The sequence below is a fragment of the Rhinopithecus roxellana genome, chromosome 11 (assembly GCF_007565055.1).
Source record: "Rhinopithecus roxellana isolate Shanxi Qingling chromosome 11, ASM756505v1, whole genome shotgun sequence".
Taxonomy (NCBI): Eukaryota; Metazoa; Chordata; class Mammalia; order Primates; family Cercopithecidae; genus Rhinopithecus; species Rhinopithecus roxellana.
Genome location: NC_044559.1, coordinates 28,334,777 through 28,357,076, shown reverse-complemented (window position 1 = coordinate 28,357,076; position 22,300 = coordinate 28,334,777). Strand labels below are relative to the sequence as shown.

General features: G+C 46.4%; 1 protein-coding gene and 1 long non-coding RNA gene across 3 annotated transcripts in view; one reads left to right on the top strand and one right to left on the bottom strand.

The window, feature by feature from the left end:
- PITRM1 (pitrilysin metallopeptidase 1) overlaps positions 1-20,411 on the bottom strand; it is a 36,757-nt gene extending 16,346 nt beyond the window's left edge. The window contains 15 exon segments of the mRNA XM_030940760.1: positions 1,822-1,960; positions 3,444-3,578; positions 3,943-4,039; positions 4,545-4,658; positions 5,283-5,411; positions 6,213-6,301; positions 6,569-6,695; positions 10,323-10,483; positions 12,171-12,214; positions 12,217-12,266; positions 12,345-12,459; positions 13,167-13,318; positions 14,267-14,373; positions 17,287-17,389; positions 20,304-20,411. Of these exon segments, the coding sequence (XP_030796620.1) occupies positions 1,822-1,960; positions 3,444-3,578; positions 3,943-4,039; positions 4,545-4,658; positions 5,283-5,411; positions 6,213-6,301; positions 6,569-6,695; positions 10,323-10,483; positions 12,171-12,214; positions 12,217-12,266; positions 12,345-12,459; positions 13,167-13,318; positions 14,267-14,373; positions 17,287-17,389; positions 20,304-20,359 (1,618 nt within the window). The 5' untranslated portion in view covers positions 20,360-20,411.
- LOC115900379 lies at positions 12,005-12,985 on the top strand. Of its 2 annotated transcripts, none has more exons than XR_004060043.1 (2): positions 12,005-12,132; positions 12,554-12,985. It is a non-coding gene; the product is annotated as an uncharacterized LOC115900379 (long non-coding RNA). The 2 variants fall into 2 exon arrangements; XR_004060042.1 differs by having other exon boundaries at positions 12,549-12,985.
- Positions 20,412-22,300: the final 1,889 nt, after the last annotated feature.

The window sequence follows — 22,300 nt, the reverse complement described above, 5'->3', positions numbered from 1 at the left end:
TAGTAGAGACGGGGTTTCACCGCGTTAGCCAGGTTTCAATCTCCTGACCTTGTGATCTGCCCTCCTCGGCCTCCCAAAGTGCTGGGATTACAGGTGTGAGCCACTGCGCCCGGCCCCAACTAGTTTTAACAGGAAAAGTGTGTGTGTGTGTGTGTGTGTGTGTGTTGCATATATTTTTAAAAGGCTTTATTAATACATAACTTACAAGCAATAATATTCATAATTTTAAAGACACAATTTAGTGAGTTCTGAAAAATGTGGCAAGTTATGAAGCCACCACATCACAGTACTGGGCCTTTCTAGCACCCCCAAAACTCTCCCATCCCGCCTACAGTCAACCAACCCCCAACCCTGGGCCTCCAGCACTTCTCATCTGCTCTCTGTCCCTGCAGCTTTGCCACATCCACGGCTTCCCATGAATGGTCTCGGTATGTCACCTGGCTCCTGGCTTCTTTCCCTTTGTGGGAAGTTTCTGAGACGCACCAATACCAAGGGTGCATCATTGTCGTGCTCCTTCGCAGCTAGTGGCATTTCTTTGTAAGAAATGTATGTGTTGATGGAAGTCTGGGTTGTTTCAAGTTTTGTGTGGATACCTGTTTCCATTTCTCTGGAAGGAACGTTAGGAGCGGGGCATTCCTGGTCCGTGCATGTTGGCTGGCCCTGTGAGAACTGTGATCCTGTTTCCTAGGTGGCCACACCAGTTTGGCTCCTTTGGCAGCGTTTGAGCATTCCCACTGTCTCTCAGGACTGACGACGTTTGGTGCCAGCAGTAATTTTTAAACTGCTAGTCATTCTAGTAGGTGTATAATGGTATATCACTGTAGTTTTCATCTGCATTTTCCTGATAATTATGATACATTTCCCTAAGAAAGTAATGAGATTATTTCCACGTAATGACTTATGTGCCTAGTTGCCATTAGGATCTCTTCGATGACACCTGTCAGAATATTCTGCCCATGCGTTAATTGGCTTGTGTGCTCTCATGGCTGAATTGTTCGTTTTTCGTGTATTCTGAATACGGGCCTTGATCAGACACCACTTTTGCAAATTTTTCCCAGAGGCCGAACTACCTGTGAGAATCCATCTGGGTCCCCTTCTCTCCCGTGGCCTCCTCCCTTCCTTCACTCCTGCAGCCGCTCCCGCAGCCGCTGCCAAAATCCCCTGCCTCTCAGCAGTTTTCTCCATCCAATTTCTCTATTTTTCTGCAAAACTATCCCAAATGAGGCTGCTGCTACGCTGCTCACTGACCTGGCAGTTCTCCTGCCTTAATCCATGAAGCACCCGTGTGCTCCCCGTCTTCCACACAGGCCCTCCCCAGGGCCACCGGGTACACCTGTCTCCCCCACACACGCTGTCCTCCCTCCATGCTCACTGCTCCACCATCCCTGTGTGCCCCACGCCTCTCCCACAGAATCCTGGTGCTGCTCTGCGGCTGACACACCCCCTCTATGCCTGAGACAGGCCTCTTCCCAACAGACAGCTCTCACTGTCCACTCTGCCCACAGGCCATGCAACACGCACTGCAACATAACAATGGTACTGGCATTTTATGGCACCTGATAAATACAAAGTATTTACAAAATCTGTAAAATAAATACATCTTTCCAAGCTACTTCTTTTCAGTGATTCCTGCCTTCCTCCTGAGCTATGAGGGCAATTTTCCGAAATTATCTGAACCCACTGCACCGACGTGAGCTCTGTCGGTGCCCAGTGGACACCTGCTGGTTGAAATAATACCTGTCTCCAACTATCAACTCACTAACAAGTGCACTCGGCCTGAGTGCAGGTCAGGCCTCGCCGGCTCGGAAGGAAGCCTCTGACCTTTCTCGTAGATCTGCTGCCTGTCTCCGGGGGACAGAGCCTTGACTTTCTGCTTGAGCTTCGTGGCTTCCACTTGTGCCTGCTTCTCATGATACTTGTCATCTGGCCTCATCGATAAAGTCAGCTTATGCTGGTTATTCTGCAGCAACCACAGCAACAACAAAAGCCAAGTGAAAACAAGATCTTATTACAACCTAACACTCAACAAGCTTCTGCTGGTGTGTTCTTGGTCCTGTGGTTCCACTTTCCCACTTTAAAAATAGTAATAATAGAACGAACCTCAAGAGTTGTTTTGTCGATGAAAGTACACAAGTCTTATAAAACGCTTACCACCATACCTGCCTGTGTAGTAGTTACAGAATTCATGAATGCTATTATTCTACTATTATTATTATGGTCATTAGGTCTTAAACATATCAATACTAAACATTTTCACTACATCTTAGTTGTAAAAAGCTTTCCACTTTTAAGTACTATGGATATTGGCACTAAATTGAAGTTAATACAGAATTCTATTTTTTGTCTAGTGTTCATTCTACTATTAACTTCTAAAAGGCTAGAACTATATTTCCCATTCAATACTTTATAAATTAGAACAAAACACATGTTGATGTAATATAAAAATAAACATTAGGTTATTTCATGTACTTTCCTTAACAATTAAAAAAACTACACATGCGGCCGGGCGCGGTGGCTCAAGCCTGTAATCCCAGCACTTTGGGAGGCCGAGATGGGCGGATCACGAGGTCAGGAGATCGAGACCATCCTGGCTAACACGGTGAAACCCCGTCTCTACTAAAAAATACAAAAATCTAGCCGGGCGAGGTGGCGGGCGCCTGTAGTCCCAGCTACTTGGGAGGCTGAGGCAGGAGAATGGCGTAAACCCGGGAGGCGGAGCTTGCAGTGAGCTGAGATCCGGCCACTGCACTCCAGCCTGGGCGACACAGCGAGACTCCGTCTCAAAAAAAAAAAAAAAAAAAAACTACACATGCACACAATGCTCCCATATAAAATACTACAGAGGTAAGATAACTAGAAGACACCAGAAAGTTCATGGAAAATAACTTACAATAGCTGAGAGAAACTGCAAGTCATGTTATTAAATCGTATCTCATGCCTAAAGCAACGGAACCTACTGGAGAGTTCCCCTTCAAAGTAGACAACAGTCTTTCCCACCATGGGAACACTTTTTTAAAGTTCTACCATAATAATGAGTACAAAGCAAGGAACAGGCAACCAAGCACAACTGCCCAAAAATCTGAGAAAACAAACGCACAAGCATCAAAAGTATTCACTCATGAAAACCAGAAGATTCATTACATTTGGGTGACTGTTCTCCTATTTTATATTCTTCTACTAATAAAAGAACAATATATGCAAATATTTTGTTCACACACATAAACATACATATATTCACATACTGAAAATGCACACATTCATCTAAAAAAATTATCAACTTGCATTACAATCTGGAAAATAATGTAAGCATTTAAATTTTTAATTAGAAATTAAGTCACCCATTAACAAATTACTTAAATGTATAGATTATGTTCCTAATATTCCTTTCATTAGTATAAAATTCAACTTCAAAATTAGAGAAATGAATTATCCAACTTTCTTACCTTAAAATACTGTTTTACTTTTTCTTGCAAAAATTTTGGATTTTCCTGCAGGCACTGTCTGAATTTAGCCAACTGATTTCCCAACTTCAGGAGCTCCACAGGGTCCCCGTCGTGGTTCCAGCAAGAAGCTATGTACTGGAAGGAAGATTTCCACATCCACAATGCAGCTGGTACCACACAGTACAACCTCCACAAACAGCCCAGACTTGATATTAAGATCCTAGTTTCTATGTTTAAATATACCACAGATGATTGTTTATAACAAAAGTCATATAATTATTTGGATGGAGAAACAAACAAACTTACTTTAGCTCTATTTTGTTCTAATACAATAAAACCACAGGCTGAAATAGCGTTTAGGAAATAACCAGCAAATTACTAGTCATAAATGCTTACCCATTTAAAGTGATCTATTTCACAGAAAAATGTCAAAAAGCCAATTAAGCTAGTAACAAGACAAAACGCCTATTGTAAAAGTAAATTTGTTGTTATCACTTACTGATGTCAGCATCAGCCCAAAGCTGGTAGACTGATGTTTCATCTGTATTTCAATTTTATGAAGTAAAGCCTCAATTTGATCATCTTCAAATCCTTTCCTAAAGAATACAATGAAGAACAAAGATGGGCCAGACACAATGGTTCATGCTTGTAATCCCAGCACTTTGGGAGGCCAAGGCAGGAGGACTGCTTGAGGCCAGGAGTTTAAGACCAGCCTGGGCAACATAGAGAAAGCCCATCTCTAACATACAAAAATTAGCTGGGCATGGTGGTGTGCACCCTAGTTCCAGCAACTTGGGAGGCTGAGGTGGGAGGATCACCTGAGCCTGGTAGGGGAGGAAAATGCAGTGAGCTGAGATCACGCCACTGCACATCAGGCTCGGTGACAAAGCGAGACCCTGTCTCAAAACAAAACAAAAACCTAAGATGTAGAAGAGTTTTAGAAATAAACGGTAGCAGAGATAACATTTAAACAACTAAATATGAACAAATGCATATTATATGACAGAGAGGGAAAGGCCCAATGGATCAGGCTCAGCTCCTCCCAAAAAGCACGCAGAAATGAGGAACGAAAGCAGATTGTTACAAATAAGCCACACTCACTCAACTACTTCATCAATCGTTCTGTCTACGAGGCTTCTGACTGTCTCAATGTCTTTCTCCGCAATCCCTTGGAGGCCGACACTGAAGTAGGCCTCCCTTGTGTAGCCATTATATCTAGAAGACAAAACCAGAAATGATGCACTGGAATCCAGGCGCATTCATCATGCCCTCGTAATATTCTTGATTTAAAGATCAGAATGAAGCGCTTCAAACTCCAGCCCCTCCACTGAAAAGTGCATTCAAGCAGTGTTCTCAAGTAATTGGTTCCATGTACATCTTTGTCATTTTTACATCTTTTTTTAAAAAAATTAAATTTAAACTTTTGAGTTATGGCAGGATAAATACCAAAACAGAACTGCTGAGTTTTACAACATTTTAAAGATTCCTAATACTTAATGACCTGACATGTAAGAGACAACAGCATGACATTCTGAGGCCCTGGAAAAGCTGCCTTTGTGCTGGGTGTTTTATTTTGGACGAACGCCCCCTTAAAGGGACAGAAATGGCTGGCACTGGATCCAGGATCTCATCCAGAGCTCCCTGATGGGGGCGGCCATCCTGTGCACCATGAGACACTCAGCAACTTCCTGGTCCACCATCTTCCAGTTATTAGCAATCAAAAATCCAAAAATGGTCCAGATATTGTCAAGTGTGGGGCGGGGACAGGGTGTGGAGGTGAAGGAGCAAAACTGCCCCCAACCAATGAGAACTACTGATCTAATCTAATCATAAACTCACCCAACATCAGGAGAAAAGTCTGTGCCAAGGCCAGATTCAATCAAGGCTTTGTAAAAGGGAGAATTGGGCCCAGAAGTCAAGAGTGAAGACAGAAGACTTAATGTGAAGGCTTCAAATGTGTCGGTGATGCTGCATTGGAAAAAAAAAAAGGAAAGGAACGTAAGAGAAAAGGGAAAATTATTGGCCCTTATGCACATTTTATTTAGAATCACTACACATCTTTCCAGAAATTCTTGCATTTCAACATTTATTTTAACAATTTTATGAGCAAAAGAGAATTTCCCTTAAATACTGGGATTTTTGAGGGGGGCACAAACCATAAAATTAACTTCACTGCACATGAAATGCTCACCATGTGACAGCCTGCCAGGCACTTTCCACACGTGATTTAAATGACAGGCACAGTGGCAGCACCATTAAGGAGACAAGGAACAAGCCAGGAGAGGTGCCAGCCACAGAGCTGCAGGCTGAGCACAGGAGGGCCCAGAGCCTTCCCTTCCTGAACACCCCCCCGGCACGGTTCTGACCTACTCTCGTGAAACCACCGGAATTACAAAGTTTTGTATGTGGTATATTTTGCCGAGGTGCGTGTTCATAGTACCATTCTCACACTCAAAGGGACCTGTGACCTCAAAATGTGAGCAATGGCTGGTCTGAGGCAGTCTTTTCTCTGTAGGAAGAAAGCTTTGAAATACAATAAGTAAATTACTTTTCTTCCGGAGGGCTATCAAAAATGATTTTCCTCAAAAACCATTTCGGATGTTATTAAAAACTTTGACATTTTGTTTTCTATTCCTAAAATCCACTTAACCCCTGAATCCTAACTGTGTATTAATTTACATTCAATTGTAGAACTCACTTCTGAACCTTCTAATAGGAATATTTTCCTCATGTTTTTGTCTTGTATGAGCTTTGACAGCATATACTTACTCCGGTAAGAGGAAGCTAACGCTGACGGTTGTTTGTTTAGAGGGATCTGTAGCAAATGAATCCGGGCCACATGTTATCTGGAATTCCCTCTGTAAAATGACGTGACCTTATGAGTCGGCATAGTGTCTGACAGTTGTTAACTACTCTACGTTATCTGGAAACACAAAATGGACCGAAACATGCTTTCCGCTAAGTTAACTTTCTTTTCAAACAAACAACTATTCTTTTGGTTTGAAAAGATCTCCCATACTCTGTACCGGCCATGACAGCCTCTGAAATCCCATCATGAACACCCAGTCCAAGTCCTCATGTCAACATATTTACCAGGCAGGACACAAACACGGTGGGGCACTCACAGGCTTGTCCCAGGGTGTCTGAGCTGGCACCGTGGTGCTTGGTTCGATTTTCTGGAATTTGCTCAGTGCTTCCTCATGAATTTGTTTCAGATGCTGTTCTAATGGAAAATTACCGTACGTGAAGAACCTAAAATTTTAAGGAAATATAATTAGTCTGTTTTAGTTTAAAAGATGTGAGATCAGCCAGGTGCGGTGGCTCAAGCCTGTAATCCCAGCACTTTGGGAGGCCGAGACGGGCGGATCACGAGGTCAGGAGATCGAGACCATCCTGGCTAACATGGTGAAACCCCGTCTCTACTAAAAAAAAAAAAAAAAAAAAAAAAAAAACTAGCCGGGCGAGGTGGCGGGCGCTTGTACTCCCAGCTACTCGGGAGGCTGAGGCAGGAGAATGGCGTAAACCTGGGAGGCGGAGCTTGCAGTGAGCTGAGATCCGGCCACTGCACTCCAGCCTGGGCGACAGAGCGAGACTCCGCCTCAAAAAAAAGAAAAAAAAAAAAAAAGATGTGAGATCAAGTGCTGTCTTTTTCACTGAAACACAGTACACAGGAGTGCCCCTTACCCAAGGTCTCGCCTTTTGGTTTCAGTTACCTTCACTCAACCAAGGTCCAAAAATATCACGGAACTTCGAGAGACCAAAATTCACGTAACTTATTACAGTGCCCTGTTACAACTGTTCTATTCTGTTATTGTTGTTAACCTCTCCCTGTGCCTAATTTATAAATTCAACGTTCACCACAGGGCATGGTGCCATTCCTGGCTTCAGGCAACCGCTGGAGCGCAGTGGCGCCATCACAGCTCACTGAAGCCTCAAGCTCCTGGGCTTGAGCAATCCTCCTGCCTCTGCCTCCTGAGTAGCTGGAGTGCAATGATGCAATCGCAGCTCACTGCAACCTCCGCCTCCTGGGTTTAAACAACTCTCCTGCCTCAGCCTCCCAAGTAGCTGGGATTACAGGTGCCCACCACCACGTCCAGCTAATTTTTGTATTTTTAGTAGAGATAGGGTTTCGCCATGTTGGTTAGGCTGGTCTCAAACTCCTAACCTCAGGTGATCTCCCCACCTCGGCCTCTCAAAATGCTGGAATTATAGGCATGAGCTACCACGCCCAGCCAGCTAATTTTTAAGTTTTAGAGATGGGTTCTCACTGTTACCCATGCTGGTCTCAAACTCCTGGCCTCAAGCAATCCTCCCATCTTGGCCTCCCAAAGTGCTTGGATTTGCAGGCATGAGTCACCACACCTAGCCAGAAACTGATCTTTCATTTTAAACTTCATCTAGAGATGTGACAAAAACCAAATGAGGTATTTGTTAAAATACTTTATAACCCTAGGTACAGTAATAGAGTAATCCAACTGACAATTTCACAAAACTCAATTTTTGGCAACAAGTTCAAGGTTATACATGTTAATAAAGATAACACATTTATTCAGCCAGAGGAAAAAGGTTACAATGACAGAATTTATCTTTTTCTTTACTATGTTGCCTAAGTTATGGTTAAGGTTTGGGGAACTAGCATCTTAAAGAACCTTCAGAAATGTCTCATTCTAGAATTTAGAAAGAAATTTTACTCTCTCGGGGTTGAGAGAATCCAGGAGCAATCACCACCCCTAGTGTCCAGATGCTACTCTCCAAAGGCCCTTCCCCACTAGCCACAGAAATCAGAGCTCCCTGGGAAACAGAGTTGAGCCTCTGGAGCAGGGAGGGCCTGGCTGTGCATGCGTTAGGGAGGTGGAGGTGGGGGTGTAGAAACCAAAGAAGTGAGACCAAAATGGGCCAACAACTGGGGCAAATGTGGGCACAAAAATAAATTCCATCTGATCACATAGTCTCAAATATATACATATACAGAAATATGTATGAGGTCACAGTGGTACTAAAAAACAAAACAAAGAAGACTGGGGGGAAAAAAAGAAGAAAAGAAAGAACTCTCTTCTCCATGTTGGGCACAGTGGCTCACGCCTATAATCCCAGCACTTTAGGAGGTCAAGGTGGGCAGACTGTTTGAACTCAGGAGATCAAGACCAGCCTGGGCACCATGCCGAGACTCTGTCTCTACAAAAAAATATAAGCACTAGCTGGGCATGGTGGTGCGCACCTGTAGTCCCAGCTACTCAGGAGGCTGAGGTGGCCCAGGAGGCTGAGGCTGCAGTAAGCCAAGACCATACCATTGTACTCCAGCCTGGGGGACAGAACCAGACCCTGTCTTTAAAAAAAAAAAAAAAGACAACCTCTTCTGTCATCATTAGAGGTAGTTCCTACACCACCCCTCCTCCTCAAACTGGACTTCCCAGGGAGAGCAGCCGCCCCTGCCTTTTCCACAGAACCATATTTCAAGATAACCCGACAGCCCCAGCTGATGTGGAGCTCCTCTTTGAAGAAGTCCAACAAACGAATGAAAAATTACAGAATTTGAAAACTTCACAAACTCTAATAAATGATTCAGGCAATAATCCTCAATGAATATGAAAACCATTAATAGGTTGATGAGGAACTCATTATCACAGGACACCAGAAACTCAAGTGCACCAGATAGTCTGTGGCTGAAGGGAAAAAGCAGATCTTCACAAGACAGTGGCCGACTCTCAGCATGCACCCTGCTGGCGTGAGACCCCCAGTGGAGGCAAGCAGGCCTCACACAGTGGTAGGATGTGGCCATTTATGCAGAGCTCCCCACAAGGGACTCTGCTTAAAAAGGCACAGCCTGACTCAAACTAAGGCTTTGGATCTAAGTTCCAGTTCTCAGGAAACAGAGGAACATGGCACCCAACACCACACAGGAGCAGCCAGGACACCTGGAAAGTGAGAGCGCCCAGAGGAAACCCGGCCTGCACACTCCTCTGCCGTCCGAGAGGGTGCCCAGGAGAGACCCAGGCCGACCAGGGTCTCTGTGGTATCTGTGATCTGTGGGATCCTGTGCAACAAACACTTCAGGGTCAACTAGAAAATTTGAATACGAAGTAAGAAATAGGCAGTTTTATGAAAGTATGTTTTATTCTATTAAAACTGAAAATGGCATTAGCTCATGTAAGAAAAAATCCTCATGTTTTAGGGTCACAAATTCAAATATTTAGGGGTAAATGATGACATTTATAATTTACTTCCAAAAACTTCACAAGGAAAAGGATATCTATTACATGATAAGTATTTAGGGGCTCATTATCCTAGTCTACTTTTCTGTATGACTGAAAGTTTTCACAATTCTTTTTACATAAACTAACCTTGCAAATATGTTTTTACATTAGCATTTATATGTAAATTATTAGTGTTTTATATAATACATATATTATTATAATGATCTTATATTAGTGACATAAGAAACAAATGATGTTATCAGAAAGTGAGGATGTAATAAAGGTTCTGTGACTGCATCCACTATCGGTAGAGCACTTCTCCGTGCCAAGGAGAGGCTCAAAGCTTCGCACACCCTGGGTTGGGGTGGGCACCATCCATGCACCCCCACTCTCCATGCAACAAAGCTGGATGTGAGGCAAGAAGCTGTGGGGCCAGGACCCTCCTCTGGGGGGCTCTAAACGCCGTGTTTGTAACCACCATGCTGAGCCCACTGAAGGCTATAATTGTAAATGTCCAAAATCAATGTCCAAGTAAGATAGGCACACTGAGGCCAAGAATCTCACCTATACTTAGATATTTCCTAAGCATTGCTAAATGTGAGAGACGCCATGTCATGAAATTAGAAGAACACAAACAAGTTAACTTTTCACAATCCACCATCAAACTTTCCCAACAAAATATTACCTAGCATTGCTTGGGTGATAGTGAGTGGCATGAAATTGCTTAAGCTGCTCCCACGTAAGCTCCGGGATGCACAGTGGGTCACCCCCAGAGACCACTGAGTATGTGTGGTCGGGAAGAAGTCTGTTCTGAAGGTGCTGGGAGAATATCCTCTCATTGTCTGTCTTGAAACGTGAAATAAATAAATAAGAATATATACATGTAAAATAATACAGACACGCTACATTACTTACAATGTACCCAATTGATCACATTCTGGTGCACATGCCTGTAATACTTTGCAAATAAAACTGTTCTAATGGGCCGGGCGCGGTGGCTCAAGCCTGTAATCCCAGCACTTTGGGAGGCCGAGACGGGCGGATCATGAGGTCAGGAGATCGAGACCATCCTGGCTAATACGGTGAAACCCCGTCTCTACTAAAAAATACAAAAAACCAGCCGGGCGACGAGGCGGGCGCCTGTAGTCCCAGCTACTCGGGAGGCTGAGACAGGAGAATGGCGTCAACCCGGGAGGCGGAGCTTGCAGTGAGCTGAGAGCTGGCCACTGCACTCCAGCCTGGGCGGCAGAGCAAGACTCTGTCTCAAAAAAAAAAAAAAAAAAAAAAAACTGTTCTAATGGTTAAAAAAAAACAAAAAAAAGGCCCCCTGCAGGCATTGTTTAACACCGTATTCAATCACTCCTCACCCATGCACAGGACCCAAGGACTGAGAACAATGGACTTTCTGATGTGTGTTGCAACAAACACATAGCCCAGGGTTGTAAATCGGAGGGATCACCAGGTCTGCCCACCAGCCACGAGGGAAGTGGGGAGAAGCTCTCACCCCAACTTGAGTTTCAAGAAGACTCCTTGGAAGAAAAGACCACCAAATTGAGAATGAAAAGGTAAGAAATAGTTCACCAGCTGAGGGGGGCTACGGGAATCAGACAGCAGGCCACGCACAAGCCTCAGGGACACCAGCATAGGCAGCTTGTCAAAGTCACAAGGGGACATGAAGACACGGGCCCAGGACAGCAGCTCTTAATCCAAAATGGTCTCAAGACTCCTTTACACGCTGAAAAATTAACCCATTTATGCCTGAGATTGCAATTTTTTTTGTAAAAATTCAGACCTTGGCAATGACCTTGAGCTGTAGGATAGAAATAACTCCCACAAGCTTAGGATTCCAATAATGGAACACTAGGCACAAATGGGTTTTAATGAGGACCCAAACAGCTTTTGATTATGTGGGCTTTTTTGCCTGTGTAGGTGCCTGTGTGTGTTTATATAATTTTTCTATATTCTAAATTAAAGCTGAGACATTTAAAAAATACTTATGCATTAAGGTAAGCCATCATTACATGTTAATATAAATATGTTTGAAAAATATTTCTCATAACAAAGTAAAAAACTGACTACTTAGAGTGATGCTATGTTGCCTTTTTTGCAAATCTCTGTAGTGTCTGGCTCAGAGGTGAAGCTGGACTCCCCCATCTGCTCTGTATCCAGCTTGCTGCGTGTCACACACCTTGCCACGCAGCCTCTCAAAAGTACACCATGGACTTGGGCAAGAATGAGTGAAAAAGACAAAGTGTTGATAGTGGTATGAAAATAGCTTTTCTCTCGCTGCAGATCATACACGGGGGTCGTCAGACATGGTCTGAGACCTGCTGGGAAGAACAGCAGTCTGAGCAGCCTGGCTCCACCACCCCCTGGCTTCTGCTCACAGCACTGACCCCAGCTAATCCAAGAACATGTCACCTATAATGAGAATGTTAAATAAAAATCAACCATCTTCCAGATGTGTCTATATCATGGTACTGTACATGGGTAAGGTAAGCTGAACACAACATAAAAAAGGAAGAAAACTTACAACCCCTCCCTTCATCTCATTAAAGATGACTCCTTTAAAGACAAGGGCGTCTGGGGGTCGCTAGGATTCTCGTGTTCCAGCCGCCATCCTTCCTGCCTGAGGACAAATAATTATAAACTGACAGTGACTCAAATACTAAAGTCTGCATCAACTAGTTAATCACTCATGACATACCAGAAATCCAGCTCGTGTAAACATGGGAAAAAGGTGGCGTCCAAATACACCGAGAGGAGATTCTGAAAGTCCTTGGGATTTTGTGTGGAAAATGGATACAGAGTATAATCACTAGCTGGGTACAAATGAAAAGTGAAATTGTAAAATATAACAGATTTCTACTAAAATTATTGAATCTCAAGCCTCATTTCCCCTTTGTCCTAGGACAGTAAGTTGCAGTTATTCTTGAGATGGGGCAGTGGCTCCATGCTCTGGCCCCCGACCGCAGCAGCTGTCCCAACTCATCACCCCGAGTGCCGGCTTTCCCATCCGGTCTCAGGATCTGCACTCGACGGGCACCAGGGCTTTCTTCAGCGAACATCTGAACTCTCTCAAGTGTCTCCAGAGACTTTCACACTTCTACAAAGACAACCTCATTCTGTAAGAGCATGGATTTAACCTGCTCTTCGATGTCACTCCTTCACAGAGTGCACTGTTCATTGTCACCCTCTCCACTAGCGTCAGCCTTACTAAAAGTCAAACATCAACGTTAGTGGTAACTCTGGAGGCCTGGCATTGTAGCGATATCCCCAAGAGAAAATTGTTTTCAACCTTTCTGGGAAAAGTTCACTTGCCTTTTATTAAAACACTAGTTTTTATAATCTCGCTACCATGCGGCTTTCCTAAAGAATGAAATTTCTAACGTCCTTCAACTAGAGAGGGGTAAAAATTATTCTAGAACATTAATTGCCCACTCCTCTCATCCCTTCTGAGAAACTAACTGAATTCCAGTGGGTGCCTGGCAAACCCAAACGCGGTTTCCATTCAGGATGCTGGTCTTACCTGTGAAGGCGTTCATGAACGTGGAGAGGGACCGGTTCAACATTTTGAAGAAAGTGTCTCTGCATGGATATTTCCGAGACCCACAAAGGACGGTATGCTCAAGAATGTGAGGAACACCAGTACTGTCCATGGGAGTGGTGCGGAACTGCACGCTAGGGAAGAAGGAACGGCACGCTAGGGAAGGGGAGGAACAAGGAACAGAAGGCCAGGGAAGGGGAATGGAACGGAACGCTGGGGAAGGAGAATGACTAGAATGCAAAATGTTCATCTTAGTGCTGTGGACACAGTTCCCAGATGCATCATCACCTCAGGCTACTAGAAATCATCATTCTGACACCACAATCCTCCAACACAGGGTTTCCCAACTGTAATGTAAATCACTGATTCAGACTATAAAATTGTATTTTGATGAGATTGTAAGTCCGTGTAAGCTTCTCTTTATTTTTTAAGATGCTCTGTCATGTGGCCGGGTGCGGTGGCTCAAGCCTGTAATCCCAGCACTTTGGGAGGCCGAGGTGGGCGGATCACGAGGTCAGGAGATTGAGACCATCCTGGCTAACACGGTGAAACCCCGTCTCTACTAAAAAATACAAAAAACTAGCCAGGCGAGGTGGCGGGTGCCCGTAGTCCCAGCTACTCGGGAGGCTGAGGCAGGAGAATGGCAGTAAACCCAGGAGGCGGAGCTCAGCAGTGAGCTGAGATCCGGCCACTGCACTCCTCCAGCCTGGGCGACAGAGCGAGATTCCATTTCAAAAAAAAAAAAAAAAAAGATGCTCTGTCAATAAAAATACCAGTGAGATGGTATTTTAAACCACGTAATGTACAGTCAGTGCTTTAAATCAAGCTTGTCTAACCCACAGCCTGCAGTCCACACGCTCAGGATGGCTTGGAATGCGGCCCAACACAATTCCTACACTTTCTTAAAACATTGCAGTCCTTTATTTATTATTTTTAGCTTATTAACTGTCCTTAGTGTTAGTGTATTTTATGTGTGGCCTAAGACAGTTGTTCTTCCAATGTGGCACAGGGAAGCCAAAAGATTGGACATCCCTGATTTAAATAAAACATTCAAGACCGTGTTCTTACAATGCATCACGTACCTGAACAGATTATTCGTGTCTTCTCTGGCCAGGTGTAAATACCTGGCTCCTGTGTCATCGTGGCTGAGCTTCACTGCCGTCAGGAACAGCTCAGGAACAGATGTCACCTGAGTTAACCAGAAAAACATGACCAGTTAAACTTAGACAAAATGGCCTTTGAAATGGTGATCTTCGACACACTGAGAAAACTGGCTTTTCTGCCTGAAATTAGATGATGCCGGGAAGCCAGTATTTCAGAGCTGGAGAGAACAGAACCATCCTGTCCAAGTCCCTTATCCTACAAACAAGGAAAGTAAGACTTTAAAAGGCAGATGAGAATGTGTGTATATATATATTTTTTGAGTGCTTATTACTGGCTAGGTATTTTCTATTTTTTTAATTTTTTATTATTTTTTTGGCTAGGCATTTTCTAATCATGTCACATATACTCTGTGAGGGAGGTATTCTCATCCTCATTTACAGATGAAAAACCTGAGGCTCAGGGTGATGACATAAGCTGCCCAAATCACAGAGCCAGGATTCACCCTGGTGTCTGCCCTTCCCACGGTACTGTGCTGCACCTAAGTAACACAGCACCCTTTCCAACATCTGCTGAGTGCCCCCTGCTTTTGTGTACTGCACCTCAGTAACACAGCACCCCTTCCAACATCGGCCGTGTGCCTCCTGTTTCTATGCATATAATCTCCTGTTGTACGCAGAACGGGCCTGCAGGGAGGGGAAATGCTGGAGTGGGCTAGCTGGCGACAGCGGGGAGAGGCTCCAGGATCAGTCTTTGCTTCTCCTAGTGTGGGATGGATTCTCGATGGTAGCTGGAAGCACAAAGCTGGGGCTTCCAGAACAGCTGGAGGGGCTGGGAGGATAGAAATGCCCCCCAAAAAGATGAAAGACTCCCCACTCCTGAGCGGGGTGGAAGGTCTTCTCCTACTTTAGGTAAGCCTCCTGGTAAGTGTCCATACTTCTCGGTATGAAAGAAACTGTCTTGTCTTCCAGTCATGCCAGCCGGCCCTCTCCCTCAATCACATACCACCTCCCTGTGATCACCACACCACTTGCCACCCCCTCCATCCAGGTGCCATGAGTCACCTGACCAAGTGCACACAGCAAGTCGCTGGCAGAGGTGAGACCTCAGGTCTCCTCAGCCCAATCTAGGGAGCCTGCCATCCAACAGTCATGCATAAGCGGCCCACTACGACCTGCATCATCTACCGCTGTTAAATTACTTGTTTCCAAGCTTACCGTGCTTTGTAACAGATGATCAATGCATTTAAAATCAGCAGATACAGTGAGATGTCTGCTTTCTAATAATACATAGCTTTAATAATAGCGCTTATGGTAGCTATTTCTCAAACACGAAACATGACTTATTGTTAAGTTTCTATGGTTGGACACAGTGGCTCACACCTTTAATCCCAGCACTTTGGAAGGCCAAGGTGATATGGTTTGGCTGCGTCCCCACCCAAATCTCATCTTGAATTGTAGTTCCCATAATGCCCACACGTTGTGGGAGGGACCTGGTAGGAGGTAATTGAATCATAAGGGGGATTTCCCCCATGTTATTCTCATGACAGTGAGTACATTCTCACGAGATCTGACGGTTTTATAAGGGGCTTCCCCCTTCACTTGTCATTCTCTTCCCTGCCACCCCATGAAGAGGTGCCTTCCACCACGATTGTAAGTTTCCTGAGGCCTCCCCAGCCATGCAGAACTGGGAGTCAATTAAACCTCTTTACTTTTTAGCTCATTCTTTATAAATTACCCAGTCTTGGGTATTTCTTCATAGCAGTGTGAGATGAGACAAGAGGATTGCTTGAACCCAGGAGTTTGAGACCAGCCTAGACAACAAAGCAAGTTTCCACCTACACACACACACACACACACAGTGAGCCAGGCGTGGTGGCACCTTGTCCCAGTTACTTGGGAGACTGAGGTGAGAGAATCGATTGAGCCCAGAAGTTCAAGGCTGCAGTGAGCCAAGATCATGCCACCGCACTCCAGCCTGGGCGACAGGGTGAGTCCCAGTCTCAAAAATAAGTACATTTCTATAAAATTTGAAAAATAAAGGAGAAGAATCTACCACTCTGGGTGAGGCCCTTATTAACAGTCACCAGTACTATAAACCCAGGTGTCTGCCCAGCCTTTGCAGGATTTCACAAATGCTCTGAGTCTGTTGTCAGGACTCCCATGCCTGGACCTTGCCTGGAACCCCCTAGTCACTTCCCTGAATCCCTTGCTGGAGCCCTGCTCAGAGGCAGCTGCTTTCTCACACCACCCTCTCCAGGAGCTCTTCCCTCTCCCCCCAGCAGCAGCTCCCACTCCCTCCTCCCACCCTTGTCCTTGGCCCTCCGCATGGTGTCCACCATGTGCCTCCAGTCACAGCCGCATCTGTCTTTCTAGATGGTAAGTTGTCTTTTACATTTGCTACATCAAGCATAGCACAGAGCCAACAGCTGGCCAAATATGTGAAGTGTTGTCATTTTTAGTCACTATGCTAAAAAAAAAAAAAAGGAAAAGGTTTAAGCAAATAACAAAACAAAAAATAAATGAATCCATTTTAATATAAACCCAAGTAAGTAGAGGTCCACAATTTCTTCTTTATAATTTTGAAACCCAAAAGGCTCAGAAAACTGAAAGATTCTGCAGAAGTTTAGAGCAAACTATTTGATGGCAAAACCTGACTGAACAGATCAGGGCACTGAGTCCTCGTGCTCACACTCAGCGAATCGTCAGGTTTGGCTGCGGAAACCCTAGCGTGTCTGATGACAGAGACCCAGCTGGAAGTGTTACTCTCTCAAATCTGACAAGAATCAGGCTTCGCGACATTCCAGGAAGGGACCGGGGGTCATTTCTCTCACAAGCTCTGTTCAGCCAAGTAGCCATCATGCAACAGGAGCTGGGCCAGGGCCTTGGGACACGAGGACAAGGCTAGTCTCCACCCTGAAGGGCCCCACCCCTTACATATGCCAGAAGCCACACCTGCAATGTATGTGGATTTATAAGGAGGTGCCAAGGAGGACCCATACCTGGTTTACGGTGAATCCGTGGATCTTGTCTCCTAGTTGATACTGTAAAGCCCTCTCACAAGCCCGGTTACTGTTCCATCGCCACGCTCTGTGGTGTGCATGTCTAGATTAAAAGTCATCTAAGTTAGATGAGCTGCAGGAAAATTATCTGGCTAACATTATTCAGCCACATAGTGAAAATACTCTCATGTGATAAAGATTATTTTTTTTTTTTTTGAGGCGGAGTCTCGCTCTGTCGCCCAGGCTGGAGTGCAGTGGCGTTATCTCAATTCACTGCAAGCTCCGCCTCCTGGGTTCTGGCCATTCTCCTGCCTCAGCCTCCACAGTAGCTGGGACTACAGGCGCCACCACCGCGCCCAGCTAATTTTTTGTATTGTTAGTAGAGACAGGGTTTCACCGTGTTAGCCAGGATGGTCTCGATCTCCTGACCTTGTGATCCGCCCGCCTCAGCCTCCCAAAGTGCTGGGATTACAGGCTTGAGCCACTGCGCCCGGCCCGATAAAGATTATTAATTAGAAAAAAATTAAATACTGCATCTTCCAAAATCTTGCACATTCCAGAAAACTAATTACTGGTAAGGTCCTTCCCATTTTAATGACCTTTTTATCTTAACTAAAGCTTCAGTGTTGGAAACCTTTTCTTTATACATGTTCAAAAATAACTATAATACAATTATGGTTTAAATTCCCCTTAAGAAACTCTTAAACAAAAGGGCCTCTTTCCCTCACAGAATCCTCACAAGCCTTCACAATATAGCAAGAAATTCACACTATAGTTAAATCCCATTACATGCCTACCGAATTGGTGAAAACTTAAAAAGCCTAATATTACCAGGTACTCTCACACACTGCTACTCATACTGCTCTCATACTGCTACATACACTGTACTCCACAGGGAGTACAAAGTGGAACAACTTTAGAAAAACACTTGGCATTCTTTAGAAAGCTGAAGAGGCAGGGCGTGGTGGCTCACACCTGTAATCCCAGTACTTTGGGAAGCCGAGGTGGATCACCTGAGGTCAAGAGTTCGAAACCAGCCTGGCCAATATGGTGAAACCCAGTCTCTACTAAAAATACAAAAATTAGCCAGGCGTGGTGGCGGGTGCCTGTTGTCCCAGATACTTGGGAGGCTGAGGCAGGGGAATCGTTGAACCCGGGAAGCCAAGGTTGCAGTGGCCCGAGATCACGCCACTACACTCCAGCCTAGGTGTCAAAAAAAAAAAAAGAAAAGAAAAAGAAAATCTGAATACTGGAAATCCATTCACCTCTTGGTCTATATCCTCCACACCTGACACTGCTGCCCCAGCACTCACGGACAAGATTGTCAGCACGAACTCGGACGGTCCCAAACTCAACTCACCTGGAGGTGTAACAGCGACTGGATAAACTGCGGACTAATCATTCAATAAAAAAAAAAAAACTTACCAATAAAAGGGCCTACAACTGTAACAAAGATGCGGGTCACATAATGTTAAACAAAAGATACACATGATACAGTATTATCCTAAACAGGTATTATTCAAACAGGTAACAAGATACTGTCAGAATGCATAGAGATGGTAAAATATTTTTAAAAAGCAAGGACATTTCTGTATGTCATGACAGTGCTAATCTAAGAGGGAGAGAGAGGGTTATGAGCAGTCAGGGGAAATCTTCAGCTTGGTCACAGGGACACTTTTTTTTTTTTTTTTTGAGACAAGAGTCTCTCAGTTGCCCAGGTTAGAGTGCAGTGGTGCAATCTCGGCTCAGTGCAACCTCCACTTTCTAGGTTCAAGCAATTCTCCTGCCTCAGCCTCCTGAGTGGCTGGGACGACAAGTGCTCACCACCACGCCCAGCTAATTTTTGTATTTTTAGTAGGGACGCGGTTTCACCATGTTGGCCAGGCTGGTCTTAAACTCCTGACCTCAAGTGGTCCGCCCGCCTTGGCCTCTCAACATGCTGCGGTTACCGGTGTGAGCCACCGCGCCCAACCTACTTATTTTCTAATTATTCTCAACTGGATGAGATGGCTTACACCTGTAAGGCCAGCAATTTGAGAGGCTGAGGCGGCGGATCACTTGAGCCCAGGAGTTCAAAACCAGCCTGGGCAACAGAGCAAGATCCTGTCTCTTAAAAAAACTAGTATTCTCTCAAATTGTATTATATGTCTTATGTGATTTTCTACATTAACGTATCCCACCGAAGTATTTTAAAGATATGTACAGGGAAAAAAACACCTATTCAGTCACTGTCAACATTATGAAGATATGCTATGGTCAACATTTGCTTACTGATTTAGCAAATTTCAGAATTATGGGACAGAGAAGCATTTTAAGAAGTTACTTATCAGCAAGGACATGACAGGAAACCCCTGAGCGGTAAGGCCAGGGTCTCCCCCGAACTTTCCAGTAACCTGCTGCCAAACTCACGCCACAGACGCCCCTTGTCTCCCCCCGGCCTGGGCCGGCAGCACTGAACTGTTACATTAAATACGGGCTCATGGATTACCATGAACGCTAAACCGCTTCGTCATTTTTTTCCCCCACAAATTGAGTCATTAAAAAACCAAAACAGTTAAATTCCGGGAGGCTTCAGTTCTCTGAACACAGCCGGACTTTAAGAGCGGGCTGTGGGCGCCTCGGGTCTCTTAAGGACTCGGCCTCCAACAACAACGAACTAGGAGCAAAGCCATCAGCGAGAACCACAACTGCCGGCCCCATTTACTACTCCCATTAAAGCCCACGCCAACGGAGGGCCCCGCCGGGAGCGCCACGGGCAGGCCCGACCCCCAGCCCGGAGCATCGCACCGGGAGCGGGCAGGAGCTCCGGGGTTCTCGGGCCTCGGATGCGGGAACCCCAGGAAGGGCTCGGTGCGCAGGACCCGGAAGGGGCTCTGGGTGCGGGGCGCCCACAGTGCGGGGAGCTGCCAGCCCTGGGTTCAAGGACGCGGACCCCTACGTCTCCGGCCCGCCCTGGACCTTCCTCTCCCGGGTGCCAGCACGCCGAGCACTTCTAGCCGCCGACCGCAACGTCTCACCCGCCGGTCAGCCGCCTCAGCGCACAAAGCCCCTTCTGCCCGCCGCAGTGCCACATGGCGTATGACCAGCGCGGCGCTGGCGAGGGACCCCACTTAACCCGACGTAGGGCGTGGGGCGGGGCTTGCTGTGACGGCCACCACTCCTATTGGTCATCGTGAACGGCAGCGTCCTCTGCGATAGGCTGTAGATGAAAAGGGCGGGCCTCCATTGCTCTAGGACGGGCGGGGGGGGCGGTGCAGAGGGAGATGGGCGGGAGGGGCGGGGCCGACATGCCGAAGGAGGTGGGCAAGGCGAGGGGCGTGGTCACGGGCAAAAGGGGCGCGGCCGGCTTGCCGAAAGGGGCGGGGTGCGGCCAGCAGCAGGATGTGTACAGTTGATAGGAGGGGAAAGTCAGGCAAGGGAGAAGTGGGGCGTGGCGAGAGGCGTGTCTATGCAGATAGAGTGGAGCCTGGTGAAGGGCGGGGCTGCGCGGGTGAAAAGAGGGGCTCCTGGAAGCGCGTGCTATGTTGGGCGGGGCTGGGCAAGTGAGGGGAGGAGCTTAGTGAGGGGTGGCTCTTTGCAGGTGAGGAGTGGAGCCTAGTGGGAGAGGGGGTTGCAGGAGAGCTGGGCCTTGGGGGCAGGGCTGGTAGAAGAGGGTGGGGCTTGGTGATGGACCCGGCTGTTCAGGTGAGGGTAGTGGCCTGCTCAGGGGCTGCTGGAAGCTAGCCCGGGTGAACCCTGGTAGTTCTCTCTGGCCTCGGTCCTGTTTGTAGGGCTGAGCTGAGCTCCAAAGGCGTCCTGCTGCCCCTCCAGGCGTGAACCTTGGGGGCTGGGGGGCTTCTTGGATGAGGTCTCAAGGCCTCATGGCCGGTCCCACGGCCAGGGCCCCACGGTGTCACACGTATCACGGATGGCCCCCAGTAAAGCACAGCTCCGAGTTCCTGTATGGGAGCCAGTGGCCCCCGCTGCTCCCTCCGCCTTCCTCTGCTTGTCGTGTCTAGGAAGATGCACCTGAGCCCCCTGACATGGCCCAAGTGCCCAAGGGCCCTTCTGGGAACCCCAGAGAGGCTGAAGGAGGCCCGCGTACGAGTGGGTGGCCCTGCACTGTGGGCCAGAAGGGGCCCTGGGATTAGCCATGCTTGGAGAGGGTGGGGTAGGCCTTGGAGGAAGTCCGCACCAAGTCTGACCTTCCGGTTTCTCAGAGCCTCTCTTCTTCCTCCCTTCACCTTGTCCCTCTTTTTTCCCTTGTATGACAAATACAGACTTAAATCTCCCTCTGTCTCCTAATGGGCTCTGAAAAAAATGAAAATAAAAATAAATGGTAGGTAGATGGCTGCAGTCGGCTGGAACAAGCTAAAGCTTTGGAAGCAATGTGGAAGGTAATACTGTGAGAAAAAGTCACAACGTGTCTACCCCAAACTCTCCACAGGGCAGTCAGTTCTGGGCTGCAGGTAAACACGTACCTCCTTATTGAAGAGCCCAAAGGAACCAGAACACAGGCAATAATAGGAGTGACAGACACAAACACACTCTGCCTCATCACCTGTCTTCTAGGGAGAATTTGGGTGTGCGCACACAAAATATCCAAGTCAGGTCTCAATCAATTCAGAAAGTTAATTTTGCCAAGGTTAAGAGCGTGCCCATGACCCAGGAGGTCCTGATGACGTGAGGCCAACATGGTCGTGGCACAATTTTTTTTTGGGGGGGGACGGCATCTCACTCTGTCGCCCTGGCTGGATTGCAGTGGTGCAATCTTGGCTCAGTGCAACCTCAGCCTCCTAGGTTCAAGCGAGTCTCCTGCCTCAGCCTCCCAAGTAACTGGGATTACAGGCGCCCGCCACTACGCCCAACTAATCTTTTTTACATTTTTTTTTTTTGTTGTATTTTTGTATTTTTTATTTTTAGTAGAGACGGGGTTTCACCATGTTGGTCAGGCTGGTCTCGAACTCCTGACCTCGTGATTCGCCCACCTCCGCCTCCCAAAGTGTTAGGATTACAGGCATGTGCCACCGTGCCC